This window comes from Sarcophilus harrisii, chromosome 5, assembly GCF_902635505.1.
Source record: "Sarcophilus harrisii chromosome 5, mSarHar1.11, whole genome shotgun sequence".
Lineage (NCBI taxonomy): Eukaryota > Metazoa > Chordata > Mammalia > Dasyuromorphia > Dasyuridae > Sarcophilus > Sarcophilus harrisii.
In genome coordinates, this window is record NC_045430.1 from 287,566,868 (window position 1) to 287,582,491 (window position 15,624).

A 15,624-nucleotide genomic window follows, 5' to 3' on the forward strand; every position below is an offset into this window, starting at 1 on the left:
TTTCTGTTACTGTGTACAATGATCTCCTGGTAAAGCTCATTTCACTCAGCATCAGTTCCTGTAAGTCTCTTCTGGCCTCTCTGAAACCATGCTGCTGATGGTTTCTAAAAAAATAATATTCCATAACATTCATATACCATCACTTATTCAGCCATTCTCCCACTGATGGGCATCCACTCAGTTTCTAGTTTCTAGCCACCACAAAAAGAGCTGCCACAAATATTTTAGCACATGTGGGTCCTTTCCCCTGTTTTATGATGTCTTTGGGATATAAGCCCAGTAGAGACACTGCTGGATCAAAGAGTATGCACACTTTGATGGCTATTTGAGCATAGTTCCAAATTGCTCTCCAGAATGGTTGGGTCATTTCACAACTCTACCAACAATACATTAGTGTCCTAGTTTTCCCACATCCCCTCCAAAATTTATCATTTTTTCCTGTTATTTTAGCCAATTTGAGGGGTGTGAAGTGGTCCCTCAGAATTGTTTTAATTTGCATTTTTCTAATCAATTGTGATTTAGAACGTTTTAAAATAGGAGTATAAATGGCTTTAATTTCTTCATCTGAAAATGGTCTGTTCATATCTTATGACCATTTATCAATTGTACTCCTCCTTTTTTACATAATAAATTCTATTCCTTATGTTTGTGTGGATCTTTTTTCCAATCCCTCCTGACTCTTCTGCTTTACTCTTACCTGCTTCTTTGTCCTCCTATTACATAACCTATCCCCCAGATCCCTCCCTTGTCTTCTTCCCTCACCCTTTTGCTTTGCCCGCTTGTTTCTATGTGAATTTAGAAGACTTTTGTAGCCTTCCAAATATATATGTTGTTCCCTCTTTATCCAATTTCTATTAATCTACACCCTCTTTTGTGCCCCTCTTATTCTTTTCTCCCACCCTCTTATTTCTTTGTAAATTTAGAACACTTTTATTCCTTTCTAAATGTATATCTTGTTCTCTAACTCAGATCTGATGTGATTGGGGTTCCCTCTAAAGACCCCTCTTTTATCATCTTCCCCTTCTTATCCTTTATTCTTTTATTTCTTTCTGAATTTAGAAGATTTTTATATCCTTCTAGCTATATGTTTATATGTTCCCTATTTAACTGATTCCCATTGAGAGTAGGGTTTCAGAAGTACCAGCTCTCCTCTCCCATCTAATTCCTCTGTGTCACTTCTTTCTCTTGAACCTCATTTGTATAAAATCATTAATTTTTTTTACCTTTTCCTACATGATACTCAGCTCTATTCCAGTCTTTCTTTCAAACTACCCAATTACTAATGACAACCTTAGACATATGTTTACATTTCAGTACATAAAAATTAAAGTCTGTCCTTATTGAGTTCCTTAAAATTAGTCTTTGGTGTTTACCCTATATTTCTCTTGGATCTTTATATCAAATTTTCTATTAAGTACAGGTCTTTTTGCAACAAAATCCTTAAAGTCTGGCAATTCATTGAATATTAAAAATTTTTTTTGTTCAGAATTATGCTTAACTTTATTGAGTATGATATTCTCAACTTCAACTTCAGGTCTTTTGCTCTTTGATATATAGTGTTCCAAGATCTGTAGTCTTTTATTATAGCCACTGCTAGGTCTTGTATGATTTTAATTGTGGCTCTGACATATTTGAATTGGTTTTTTTTTCTTATTGCCTTTGATTTTCCTCTTGATTTCAGAATTTGGCTATGATGTTACTTTAGGTTTTCCTTGTAGGATCTCTTTCAGGTAGTGATTACTTTCCCCTCTTGTTCTAACACTTCAAGACAATTATCTTTAATTATTTCTTGCATTATTGTATCAAGATTCTTTTTTTTTTTTTTGATCATAGCCTCCAAGTAGTCTGGTTATTCTTAGGTTTTTCTCTTTTTGATCTGTTTTCCATGAGTTGTGTTTCTTATGAGATGCTTTGAATTCTCTTCTATTTTTCATTCTTTATAATTTTATTGTTTCTTGGCTTCTCATAACTTCTCTGACTTCCCCTTGCCCAAAGTTGTTTTCTTAAGATTCTGGATCTCCTTTTGCACTTGGTTGACTTTCTTTACATAATCTTTTTTTTTTTTTCTAAAATTGTTCTTATTTAAAAAAAAATTTCCTCAATCTCTCTCGTTTGATTTTTAAACTCTTTTTTGAGTTCTTCTATGAATTCTTTTTGGACAGACCATTTGGTGTTACTCTTTTGGGTAGGAGAGGCTTTTATTACTTTAGTATTTTCCTTTGAGGATGAATCCCAGTCCCCCCAAAATAACTTTCCATAATTGGGCTTTTTCTCTTTTGCTTGCTTTTTTTTTTTTTAAATAGCAGCTTGTTATTATAATCATCTCTAGTCCTAGATAATAATCTACTAGGTGTGGTAGATGTGCCTCCGGCTCAGGTCTTTCTATAGTTCTTCCTTCCATCCTAGAACCCCAAACCAAGAGCTCTACCTCCTATAAGTGCCTTCAGTCAGCAGCATTCCTGTCCCACTGCCTCTGCACTCACCAGTCTTTGCCGGTTTCTTCTTGCCCAGTTTCCCATCTTAGCAGTACAGGTAGGCCTGGTATTTCTTATCAGCAGAACTTCCCTCAATCTTCTCAGACTCAGACACCTGATTCTCTGCACTTTCTAGGAAGTGAAGGTTCCTGTGGTTGAGGCTGAGGCTGTCTCCCAACCCAGTCATCCCCAGGATTCACTGTTTGCTATTTTGGAAGAACTGGCCTGGAGGTGTTAACATCTCACTGGGGCCAAACCTCTGCCCTGGTATCTTTTTTTAGATCTCCAGTTGTACCATGAAGATCACTGTTCTGCCCCAATCCCAATTTGTTTTTAATTGCTCATATTTGCTTTGAGACACAATTTTGTCTTGTTTAGGGGGGAGAGATCTGGAGAGCTTAGAATTTTCTGATCTGTTCTGCAGATCTTCCCAGCATCCTCACTTTTTCTTTTCTTGACAATGAATGTGATCCTTTAAGTAAGTTCTTTTGTTATATAAAAGCCAAGGGTAGCCTGAAGAAGGACCCCTCTCCACTTTCCCTGGTAGCATTTAGCCTGCTCAGATCAGTTTCCCAAATCTCATCCAAAGGAACAGACTAACAGAGACTCTTGTGTGTATGTGCTTTTTAGGCCTTTAGGTCTGGGGCCATTTGGTCCCTTCTTCCAGAGCTTTGACAAACTTGAATGGGATTAGGATTCACTTCATGGCGGCAGGATTGATTTATTGTGTGGTCATCCAAAGATCATTGCCTGGTCTCCAGAGATGTAGCAGGAGTCTCTGGGTGGGTAGGATGTTCTCAAGAAAGAAGCATCTCATGGTTTCATGGCACCTTCCAGCTGATGTCTAATTGAGTGTCAGCTTTTCAAAAAAAAATTGTCCTTTCGAAAATGAGTTTTCTTATACTTTTGAACAGTTGAAGGCTGCTGAGCAGCCACAGTGGACAAAGAGCTGGGCCTGGAGTCAGAAAGAGCAGAGTTTCAATCTTGCCCTAGACTCTTCTTGGCCATATGACTCTGGACAAGTCTTTCCTTTGACCTTGCTAATAGATATGAAGTGCTTTGCAGACTTTAAGTAGTGTATCAGGGTTCCTTGTTAGAATTATTAAAGTATCATTTGAATGAAGGAAGCATACTATGCACTTATGAGTCTTGGAGCTCCTAATTTGTGTGCCTCAATGGGAGAGCATGTAAGTATACTCAATGTTCTTGCCAGCCTTTCTCATCTATTACAGATATTATAATCTGTTAATACTCTTCACTTGAAACTTATAGAAGTACCATTCCATGGATCATACAATTAAGTCTTGGAGAATTTTGAGGGGGTTTTCAATTCAATACATCTTTTTAAAATCCCACAAGGCCCAGAGTTTCTTTGTCATAGAATTGTATTTAATTGTTGCCTTCACTTCCATTAATAATGACAATACCAACCAAATACCCACCAGCCCCAAAGAACAGAAGAAAATGGGATTTGTTAGAAATTAGGAATTCTAAAAGTGTCTCTTCAGAGGAGAGCAGGCAGTCTTGGGGCTAGTTTCTAAAGGCCGGCCGTGGAGTCGGAGGACCTCATTTCTTCACAGATAGGCTGGGGGACTGGACAAGCAGTGCTTGGTGGTATAGGTAACTTCCCCACACTCCACTTTTTTTTTTAATTGAAGCTTTTTATTTTTCAAAACAGTGGACAATTCTTTGACATTAGCCCTTGCAAAACCCTGTGCTCCAATTTCCTCCCTCTTCCCCCCTGCCCTCCCCTAGATGACAAGTAGTCCAATATATGTTAAATATGGTAGAAATATGTTAAATCCATTATATGTATCCATATGTGTACAATTATTGCACTGCATAAGAAAAAAAAAGAAGCAAAGTAAAATGCAAGCAACAAAAAGAGCGAAAATGCTCTTCTGTGGTCTACACTCGGTTCCCATGGTTCTCTCTCTGGGTGTAGATGTCTCTTCATCACTGAATAATTGGACCTGGTTTGAATCATCTCACTGGTGAAGAGAGCCACATCCATCAGAATTGATCATCATATAATCTTGTTGAAGTGTATAATGATCTCCTGGTTCTGCTCACTTCACTTCACATCAGTTCCTGTCAGTCTCTCCAGGCCTTTCTGAAATCTTCCTGCTGGTCATTTCTTATAGAACAGTAATATTCCATAACATTCATATACTTCAATATATTCAGCCATTCTCCAACTGATGGGCATCCACTCAGTTTCTCGGCACTATTAATGGGCCACCACAAACATTTTGCACATGTGGTCCCTTTCCCTCCTTTGAGATCTCTTTGGGATATAAGCCCAGTAGTAACACTGCTGGATCAAGGGGTCTGCACAGCCAAACTTCACATTTCAAATCAGCCCTTTTGTTCAGTTGGACATGAGGAGAAACCTGCAGTTCGGTCTCTGAGCCTTCCCCTTCTCTCCCATCATTGCTCTCCCATTGTCTCTCCTCTCTTCCCACAAAGCCCTGTTCCTTCATCCAGCCATGGAGTGATACTCCTATCTACAGGGCTCCCCTCCTGCTCCAGACAGTATCTCTGGGCCCAGATGTCCCTGTGCTAAGGACCCAAACCATGTCACAATGGCCCATGGAGTCTTTGGAGAGACCTTGCCATGAAAAGCCTTAGGGTAAAGGGCATTCGATGCTGAATTGTATCACCTGGGAATCACACCAGCACCAGAGTGCCGCCCTGCTCACCTCACAGAGTCCTTAGTTTCCCTCCGGAGCTCAGCTCTGAAAGCTTTCTGACATCCTGAAGTTACTCTGTATCTTCTAGAAATGATTTCTCCTGTTGCTTTGGGTGTATACATCCAGCTCCCCCAAAGAGTGTGTGAGGGCAGGGACCATTTCCTTCTGATTTGTGCCCTGGAACTCCAGGCCCTGCCTTGATAGGGATAGCTGAATGGTTGGTGTAGGGGCTGTAGAGGGAGCTTCAGAGCCATCGAGGCAGACTCTTCCCCTTTTGGAAATGGTTGTCCAGGACTGGGTGCAGGGCACACTGTGGCTGTACTGGGCTTCGGCTTCAGAAGATGACTCGATGTCTGGCCTGTCTCTAACCTGGGCCCTCTTGTATCTTGTATTTGAGGCTTGCTCACCTGGTCTTGTCAGCTCTGACATCCAGTATCCCTGGCCCAAAGGATCATCCTTGACTCGCTGGCCATGTGTAATCTATGGTCCTGACCGCACCCCTCTCTGCTGACTTGCTCCCTCTCACCCTGGCAGGTGCCCTCCCCTCCCCTCTAGGCGCTGACCCTGCTCCCTCATTGGATTGGGTACAGTACTGAGGTTAGATAGTCTTAAAGACTGAATGAATGTTTGTTATTTTGAAACAGATAGAATCCATGGATGGCCTAAATAAAACTGCAAAAACTGGCAGGAATAAATATAAAGTTTTACGGTTCAAAAAATAATTTTGTAAACATGGGACTTCGGGTAGGGAAAAGCTTGTGTGTGTGACCTTTGGCAAGTCACTTCCACCTGCTTTAGTTTTCTCAACTGACAAACCCTTCTCTTAGGGTTGTTGGATCAAATGAGATCCTATTTGTAAAATCCTTGACGCAGTGTTTATGGTACAGTATATGTCGTATAGAAATGCTTAGTCTTTTCCCGCCCTCCTTTCTCAATTAGTTTAATACTTAGGGAAAAGGGTGTTTTGTTATGCTAATCATAATAGCTAATATTTATATTTTGTATTTGATTTATGGTTTTATATTAATTTATTGTGTGGGTTTTTAAAGTGATTTTGGAGCTCAGACTTTGGAGCCAAGAGATTTGTGTTCCATTCCTAGTTCTTCTTATTAACTCTATAAACACTCTCAGCCTCAGTTTCCTCATCTGTAAAATGGTGGGGTTGTTCCTTCCAGCTCCACACCTGTGATCATATATCCAATGCGCAGCAAGAAAGCGTGGAACCAGACCAGAAAGAGTATGAGCACTCCACGGTGTCACAAGGGATGACAAACGCCCCGTTTTCCGAGCTGAGCTTCTTTGCCTGCTCTTCACTTAGGGTCTGGGGTCCCAGAGATGGACCCTCCCCCAAAAAACACTTACATTCACACTTTCTCAGCATCTTAGGTGCAACTTGGTGGAGAGATGATGTACTTTATTGACTCATCAGGCTAGCCTGATGCATTTCTAACTATACAATCAGCCACTCACCTTACACAGCCGGTAGTAAAACTTTTAAAGTTAAAAAAAAAAAAAAGGACCATAGATGCTAATCTATTAAATTAACACCTAATAATACATCTTAGTATACTTATGAACCTCAATCACTCTTTTCCACTAGGGCAGACAGTAGCTAAGGGGAGAGAAATGTTCAGGGAAGCACCGAGGAGAGGAAAATCTTGGTGTTGGGCCAACTCGGAACCCAAGGCTTTTGCGAGTCAGGTCCACTCAGAAACTTCTGCCCTTCACAGTCCTCCTCAGTTCACCCTTGCCTCCAGAACCTCTTTCGCTGGTTTTGGGGGATGCCAGAAGCAATGCTTTTTCTTCTCTAATCTAAATAGTTTTTAAGCTCTTTCATTGATAATCCCCTTTAAAAGGCATTTGGGAACCATTAGCTCTTTAGGAGGCTGTCAGTTCTCTCTAAGCTGGGCCACTGCCAGGCTCACCCAAATGGCCCTCTCTGGACAGTGCGCCCAGATGGGCCAGCTCCTTGCTTGCCAAGATCCGCCTTGTCCAATTAGACCGGAGCACGGGCCGACTCTTCAAAACTGCCTGCAAAGTGGCCGGGATGGCGGCAGAGAGAGCTACTGCTCTCTCCAGCGCCAGGACCTGGAGGGGAAGAGTTGGCGCAGGCACCCTGGGCCCCGTCCCTTCCCTCCTGGGAACCTTTCAGGTTCTTTCATTAACCATCCCTTTGAAGGATGCTCTTTAATCATGCTTTGGTCACCAAATGTTGATTCTCATTTAAAAAGTTTTATCTGTGGGGCAACTGGGTAGTGCAGTGGATAGAGCACCAGCCCTGAAATCAGGAGGACCTGAGTTCAAATCTGATTTCAGACACTTCCTAGCTGTGGCACCCTGGGCAAGTCACTGAACCCCAATTGCCTCAGGAGAAGAAAAAAGTCTTATCTTCTCTAATGATAAGTGATATATGTAAATGAGCTGATATACTGTCATGCTTAGAACTTCTGGAGTCAGGAAGACTTATCTCCTGGAGTCCTTATCAGATGTCAGACACTTCCTAGATGTGTGAGTCTAGACAAGTCACTTCACCCTGTTTGCCTCAGTTTCCTTATCTGTAAAATTAGCTGCAGAAGGAAATAGCAAATCACTCCAGTGTCTTTGCCAAGAAAACCCTAAATGGAGTTACAAAGAGTTACATCACTGAACAACAACAGCAACTCCGTGCTTTGCAGCTTTGAAGTCCCCTGCTTGGTCCTCCCCATCTTTGCTTCTCTCTGCTCATACTTTTCTGATGAATCCAAGATCTCTCTTTGCCTCTTTTCCTACACGTGCTGGTCACCATAACTTTAGAGGGGAGGGCTTTTACCCCACAGATTGTTTCCCCTCTCTAAGTGTCCAAACACCACCTGAAAGCTGCATGTCTTCATACAAACATTGTGTGTGTGTGTGTGTGTGTGTGTGTATGTGTGTGTGTGTGTGAGAGAGAGAGAGAGACAAAGAGAAAGAGAGAGAGAAAGAAAGGAGAGGGGAGAGGAGAGAAGAGAGAGAGAGAAAGAGAGAGAGAGCGAGGAGAGAGAGAAAGGAGAGAGGAGAGAAGAGAGAGACAGAGACAGACAAAGACACAGAGACAGAATTAAAACAAAGATTTTTTTCCCCTTTTCTTAGGAATTGAGAGGTTCACCCCCAGTAGTGGCAATCTCCCACATCATTCGACAATATCTTCCTTTACAAAGACGGTTTTGGGTGCCTTTACTAAACAGCTCCATTATCTTAAAGGGCCAGTCTAGCTTAGCAGCTGTATTTAATATGAACCCCCTTACCCCCACATGTTATTCTGCCTGCTTTGGAAAATCAGTCCTCCCCTGGCCAGTTTATTGTGATTCCCCAGGGCAGGAGAGCCATGTTCTGTGTGGGCCGGGCCTGGTTCGCCCCATCTCAGTGGGAAAGCTTTATTTCAAACGAGGGGCTGGTGGAGCAGTTGCCCATCGATCAGGAACTAGCTGCGTTAGTTGTGGTGGAGGGGCCGAGGCTGAATGCTGCAAGATGAAAATCTCCCAGTTCTGCCCAGAGACTAGATGGAGAGGCCCCTCCTTCCGCTTTGCAGAGGTCGGGGACCATGGCAACGCTGCACCTCATGTCAGGCTGTTGCCAGCAGCTTGGTTAGTTTAGCTAAATGGAAGTTCCCCCCTCCTCTTCAGTTTTTGCGGAAGGGAGGGGGAGGCAAGCCCCTCGGAGGGCTTAGGGAGAGGAATATATTGGGGAGTGTAGACAATCTAAAACTAAAATGTATTCGTGCAATTAAATACGTGTGCATATCACACCAAACGAAAGTGTGGATTTCAAGCATCAATAAACACGTATTAAATGGCGACTCTGCGCCAGTCACCATAGGCATGCAGAGACCCCAAAATGGCCACTGCCCTTTCCTCTGGGAGCTCCATTTCCTCCGCTTCTTTGCGGATTCAGGTGATCTTAATCTTATAGGATGAGAATCCATCTTGTGAACGGTGGGGTGGAGAACAAAGATATATTGACACTTGAGGGGAAAAATGTCTCTAGTCATTCTGGTGCCATTTTAGTCCCTGTGCTCTCTAGCAGGATTATCATGGAGATTTGGAAGGTTATGGTGAAACTTTTTTTTTTTTTTTAACAGCTTAGTCTAGTGCCTGGAACACAGTACATGCTTAGTAAATACTTATTTTTTTTTCTCTCCTTTCCTCTTCTTCCTTTCATTTGTTGTCCTGCTTCCCTCCATAAAGCCCTACAATATAATGAGATAATCTTTATGTTTCGGGGTGTTTTCAACCCTAAAAATACAGAACCTGTGGCAATTTGAAGACACAGAATCGCAGACTCTCAGAGGTGGAAGGAACCTCAGGGGATCCCTGATCCAACCCACACTGACCCACCATCTCTTGTGCAGTGTGCCCAACATGTGACAGGCACTTCAAGTGTCGGGGAGCTCATCACCGACAAGGTCATTCCTAACAAATCTCCAAATTAACAAAGGATAAAGTCAGCTTTATCAGTCTATCACAAAGATTTTGTTAACAGGGGTAAAATGCTTATTTCTTTGTTCTAGGACTTACCAGCCTGCATGGACATGTTTCTAGTTGGCTCTAAGGGCAAAAATTTCCCCTTATCTTAAAAGATCTTTGGCATCTGTTTGAATTGCTGTGAAGTTCAGGCCAAAAGAAAGAGAGTTATCACTGCGAATAAAGCTTGTTCTATGTAAGAGTCTAGGTAAAATTTTTTAAAGGGAGAATCAAGGCACCTAAAATTGTTTGTAGGTATCTTAAAAAAAAAAAAAAAAACATGCTACAGAAATCCCGACTCCTAAAATCTCTGGGATGTCTCCCCAGTTGTTCCATTCTGACTGAATCCTTGATCACTGACTAGGATCTTCTAAGTATATCCAGCAATGATCAGGAAAAGGGACAAGCTGGGCTTTAACCCAGCCAACAGGGATGGATCCTCATCCCCATCTTGGTCCACAGCATGGTGGCAAGCACAGCAAACCCACTGGTTTTCCAGCATAGGGACTAGGGGTTGCCCTTCAGCTGAGCAGCCATCTCTGGCTTAGCTGATCCATGTTCTGCACCTCAGGACCCTTTTGTGTTTCTCATTGATGCCCCAGGGCCCCATATGGTGCCTGGAACACAGTAATCACTGTTATATTGTGTGTTATATTGACTCTAATCCTACAACCTCCAGGAGTCCTTGTCTTGATCTAAATGAAATCTAGCCTCTGCATCCAAGTGTTTTATAAGTTCCTACAGAATTCAGGGTGCTCTTTGGATCAGTTTCAGGATTGTTAGATTTTCATTTGGGTTTCTCAGGGAAGAAAAATGGGCACTCATCCCTACTATGGATGTACATAAGAATTGAACCTCCATCCTCATGCATCCCCAGAAAGGTCAGCAGAGCTCCCATAGAGTCACCCTTCATCCTCTTGGCTCTAGGAAAGCAGTTAGACATTCATTATATCCCTTCTAGCCTCTGCTGAGAAAGATCTGACCTCACAGCACTTGTGGGAATAGCTGCAAACCAACTCCTTCTTCCATGTGTTTCAGGGATAGGGAGACACCCTGCAGATGAGGCTGCGGATTCTGGTTGTGAGCGACTCCCTCTGTGCAGCCACATCCGTGTTTTCTGCCAGAGTACCGGCCCCTTTTGGAATGTCTTTGTTGCCAGGGAGACAGATGGCTCTCTTCCTGGGAGAGAGTGTTTTCCTGTGGCGGTGTTTCTCCAGGAGATTTTTCCCATTCCTTTCTTGGTCTTTTTTCATTTTAAAAATGCTAGTAGAGATGCTTATCAATTAAGCCCTGGATTTGGGAGGGAGAGACGCAATTGCAGATCTCAGATATTTACTAGGTGACTGGCTTGGAGCCTCGGTCTCCTCATCTGCCTCTCAAGGTTGGGGTGAGAGAAGCACTTGGCAAGCCTTGGAGTCTTGGGGAAGTGCTGATGAAGACTTAGAAAGTGCTTCATCTGGGCAATCACCACTGACTTTAAATAAGCTGCCGGCTACCGGCCAACTCTGCTCAGTAGGGACCTGTGGAGGGAACCGATTGGCAATAGTTTGAGTTCCTCCAGAAGGTTAATGAGAATACTTGGGCGTTTAAATGTCTGCCTTTTACACATGTGTACAAGCTGAATGTTTTCTTGGCATAGACTGGAGTCTTTACGTGTATGCACAAAATATACACATCTGAATCCTGAAACTTTGGCTCTCCTTTGGGCAAAGAACACAAGGAGATTTCAAAACAAATTTTAGGCAAATATCATGAAACTTAATATCTCCACATTAAACTAGATGATGTTGAAAACTGTTCGGCAAAATCTGATGCAAAAGTAAAGATACACTAGTTGGGCTAGGAGGGATCTGGTCCCAACTAACTGTGCTTGATCTGTGGAAATCTCCTTTGATCTGAACATTAATTCGTTCTTTTTTGTACATTTGTTTTATTCTGAAAAGCTTTTTTAATAAGCAGTGCTGATGACATACATGGGACAGTGAACTGGAAGACGAAACAAGCCAGCAGTTTTATTATCAGCAGAAAAAAGGCTGCTGAGAGGAGCGACGGTGAGTTAGGTGGTGACTTGGCCCCCGTCAGGGTTTGGGGACATGTCCGCTTCCACTTTTCCTCCTGCTCTCCCTTTCGTGTCTGGTTTCTCAAGCAATGGTAAGTCACTCACAAAAGAACGTCTGTTTCCTGATCTTCTAAACCTTCTGCTCCTTTCTGTTCTTCATCTTATTTTTTTCTGGATCCTGCAGCTCCTGCCTTCTTTTGCCCCATACGCCCACTGCTCTTGCCTTGACGGTACTTCCACGTAACATGTGCTTGCCTTCATGCTGCAGTTGTGCCGTTTCAGCCTGTCTAGAAGTAGTTAGTGTGACATGATCTCAAGAGACTGGAACTGAACCCTCAGGAGAGGCTGGCTTTGGCGTGTGGCTGTGTGCTCTGCGCTGTGGTACAGCTGGGGATACCGAGGAGAGGGGATCTCTGCCTGCAAGGGCCATCCATTTTGGTGGGAAAGGAAGTAACTGGCCACACCCCAAATCGACAGAGTGTAAATGGAATATCAGAAAAGATAAAGAGCTGAGGGAATTAAGCGAATGGGTAGTAGGGGGGGAATAGCAAAGGCTCCCTGGAGAAGGCGGAGAAGGCGGACTTTGGAGTTTACAAGAAAGTCAGGAGGATGTGTGAGGAAGGGAAAGCATTGAAAATGTGAAGCAAAGCCAGGAAAAGAGCACAGGGCTGAGAGATGGGAGTGTCCTATGTGAGCCACAGCAAGGCTGGAGTCACTGAAATCCAGAATCCAGTATTAGGACGGAGGACTTTCTGGTTGATCCTGAAAGTAGCAGGAGCTCCTGGAGTTAAGGGGGTGTATGTGTCGGGTGAGGAGGAACATGGTCAGACCGATGCTTTAGGAAGCTCACTGGCTGGGTGAGTGGAGGACAAGGACACCCGTGGTCCCGGCCCCAACCCGGAGGCTTGTGGTGAGAGCCTGAGCTAGATGGTCACGGGAGAGAAGAGGACAGTTGGAGAGACTTGGCAGCAGATTGGGTATGAAGGGCAAGGGGGCAGGACTAATCAAGATGACCCCTAGGTTGCAAGTCTGGGTAACTGGGAGGATGGCAGTGCCCTCCACAGTTATAGGGAAGGCGGGAAAGGGACAGGGATTGGGGAAAAACATACGGAGTTCAGGTTCGGACTTGGTGAGAGATCCAGTTCAAACTGTCCAAAAGGAAGTTCATGATGCGAGCCCATACATCAGCAGAGGGGTTATGGCTGAGCAGTGAGATGAGAGAAGCTTCTTCTTCAGGTTAAGAGTTGATTCCTTGAGAGCTGATAAGATCAAGCAAAATAGGCTAGAGGAGGAAGAGAGGAGGGCCTGAGCACAGATTGTTGGGGGGCACCCACAGTCAGCTGGTGGGATCTAGATGAAGACCCGGCAGAGAAGGTGGAGGAGCTGGCAGAGAACCAAGAGAGGGATGGGTCAGGAAAACGTGGCTGCCGGAGCCTGCTGCAGAGATGTCCAGAACGATCAGGACTGAGAAAAGAGTTAGCGGGGAAGAGCTCATTGGCAGCTCTGGAGAGAGGAGTTTTGGGTGAACGGGAAGGTCAGAAGCCCAGCTGTAGAACAAGAACCCATTTACTAAGCACCTGCTGTGTACTTCTAGCACAGTGGCAAGTGTTGGGAAGGAAGCGGAGGCAGAGAGTGGCGTGGATTTTCCAAGGAGTTTTGCGTAGAAAGAGGGGAAAGAAAGAGGGGACCACAGGAAAGTTTAGATGGATCTCCTCCATCCTGTGCTGTTCACTTTTTTATTTTTTAAAGAATAACTTTTTATTCAAAATAGTTTTCAACATTTATTCTTGCAAAGTTGTCAAACAGGATTTGGTATTCATATGTATTAACTTGAATCTTGATCTGGGCCAATTATGCAATCATTTATGATTTCTTGATGATTCTACATCGATAGCCCAAAATTCTGTTAGGATACTTTGCTAAATTTTTAGATCCACCATAGTTAGTATTTCCTGATCTACAGGTAATCCAGGAGGAACCTTTCAGTTGATAAGATTTAAAATGGCCATATGTATGCATGAGAAAGAAGAATGGATGGAAGAAGGAAAAGTGTGGAGGTGGCTCCAATAAACTGCTGTTGGGGATGAGACCCTGGACCAGAGTGGAGCCAAGAAGGGGAGCTAGATGGTGAGAGCCACGTGGCAGGAGGGCTTCCGGACAGGCTGTGTGTGGGAGGGCCAGGCTGAGACCAAGCTTGGAGAGTTCTTTCAGGCCTTGAATTAAAAGAAGAAGAAAGAGGTAGGTTGGCCTTGAGCCATCATTGTAAAGGAGCTGCCATTCTATCATGAGCCTGCAGACACAGATGGGGATTCTGTTTGGAGTCTTTCCATTTCTATTTTGGGTTGTGTTGTGGATTTCCCCCTTGGGTTAGGAGGATTGTGGGTTGTTGTAGTTATTTTTATTCCAATGAATTTGCTGCGTCTGCCTACTACTAGCTGTATGATACTGGGCAAGTCACTTAAACCCATTTTGCCTCAGTTTCCTCATCTGTAAAATGAGGGTATGTGTCAGTCAGTCAGTAAACATTTATTAATTGACTCCTATATATTAGGCTGTGTCCTGGGGACAGAAAGGAAAGCAGAAAGATGATCCCGGTTCTCGAGGAATTTACAGTCTAATGGGAGAAACAGAGGAAAGGTCCTCAAATAAAGGGAATCAGGAAGATTTGCAGCAGATAGGATTTCAGTTGGGGCTCGAAGGAAGCCAGAGAAGCCTGGGGACACTGACAGTGTCCTACATGGGTAGGAAACTTGTCATTGATCCCCCAGGCCACTGGGAACTCTTGGAGTGACATGAAGAGGAAGGGAGCTGACCCATGTGGATCAGACTTTGGAAGTAATTGAAGCAGTTCCCCGGGTGGCGTCATGATCCCTTGAAGTCTTTTCCCTAACCCATGAGTCTGTTCTTTTTGTTCTGGACTCGTGGGGGGAACTCCCAAGGGGAACAAGAGTTCCCCACAAGGAAATTCACAGAGAAGATTGTGCCTGTGTAACTTGATGAGTAGGAGGGACAGGTTCAAGCTTATCTGGACAGAGTTTGGCTGCAAGTCTTCTTGAACCCGAGACCAGCCGTCTCTCCACTCTAGCTTGCAGCCTCTCTCTTTGCTTGAGGAACCAACAACTAAAACCAACGTGTCACTAGTTTTCCAATCCATTGGCCAGTGAGGTGTTGGGGAAGTCCATATTTAGCAAGGGTAGGTACATGAGATATTGGGAATGGGCCTAAAAGTCAAATTAGCAGAACACTCAAAGAATTTCCTTGCAAATCATCCACTGGTAGAAGGCATGAAGACCCCTGGCTACCAAGAACTACTTGGTCTTCCACTCATTTGGCCCAGGCTACTCCAAGGGGTCCTGGAGCAGTGATGCCCCAGGCTTCCTCATTGCAGCTGGGCCTTGCATACTATTGATGCTTAATTATCACTGGAAAATGGGGACCCAAACCTCCAGGTTTTCCTTAAGGGCAGTTTTCCTAAGGCATTTATGTGTGCCTTAAGAAGCAGTGTCTGGGAGGATTCTGGGAAGATGGCAGAATAGATGGGTGAATTTCAAGCTCTCCAGATTTTCCCTACAAATAAAATAAATTTGCCCCTCAGGACGAATATAAACGAGTGAAAAATCAAGAAGGCAGAACAGGAGTCCTCCTGGTGCAACAAGAAGATTTGAAGCAAGCCCCTGGGCCCAAGATTAATCTGTGTGAAGTGCAAATATCTCTGGACTAGCTCCACAGAAATACAAGGATGGAACTCAGGCAGAACCACAGAAACTTTCACCTTCTGGACTGTGTGTGGAGTCAGGGTCTGAGTCATGGTAAAACCAAGGAAACCTCAGCTGATTAGGAATGCCAGGCCCAGCTGTGCTTCAGAGAAGCTCACTGGGAGGGAAGGAACCAGTCCACAGGGAGTGCAGGGTCAGGAGGCT

At 43.9% G+C, this 15,624-nt stretch overlaps 1 protein-coding gene across 5 annotated transcripts in view; it reads left to right on the plus strand.

Moving 5' to 3' along the window:
* The window catches only part of SGCE (sarcoglycan epsilon), a 57,321-nt gene that overhangs the window by 10,696 nt on the left and 31,001 nt on the right, over positions 1 to 15,624 (plus strand). For 4 of the 5 annotated variants that reach the window (XM_031940771.1, XM_031940770.1, XM_031940772.1 and 1 more), the window contains exon 2: positions 11,589 to 11,696. The exons of the other annotated variant lie outside the window; for it this stretch is intronic. In XM_031940771.1, the coding sequence (XP_031796631.1) occupies positions 11,589 to 11,696 (108 nt within the window). The remainder of the gene's footprint in view (positions 1 to 11,588; positions 11,697 to 15,624) is intronic. 5 annotated transcript variants of the gene reach the window in all.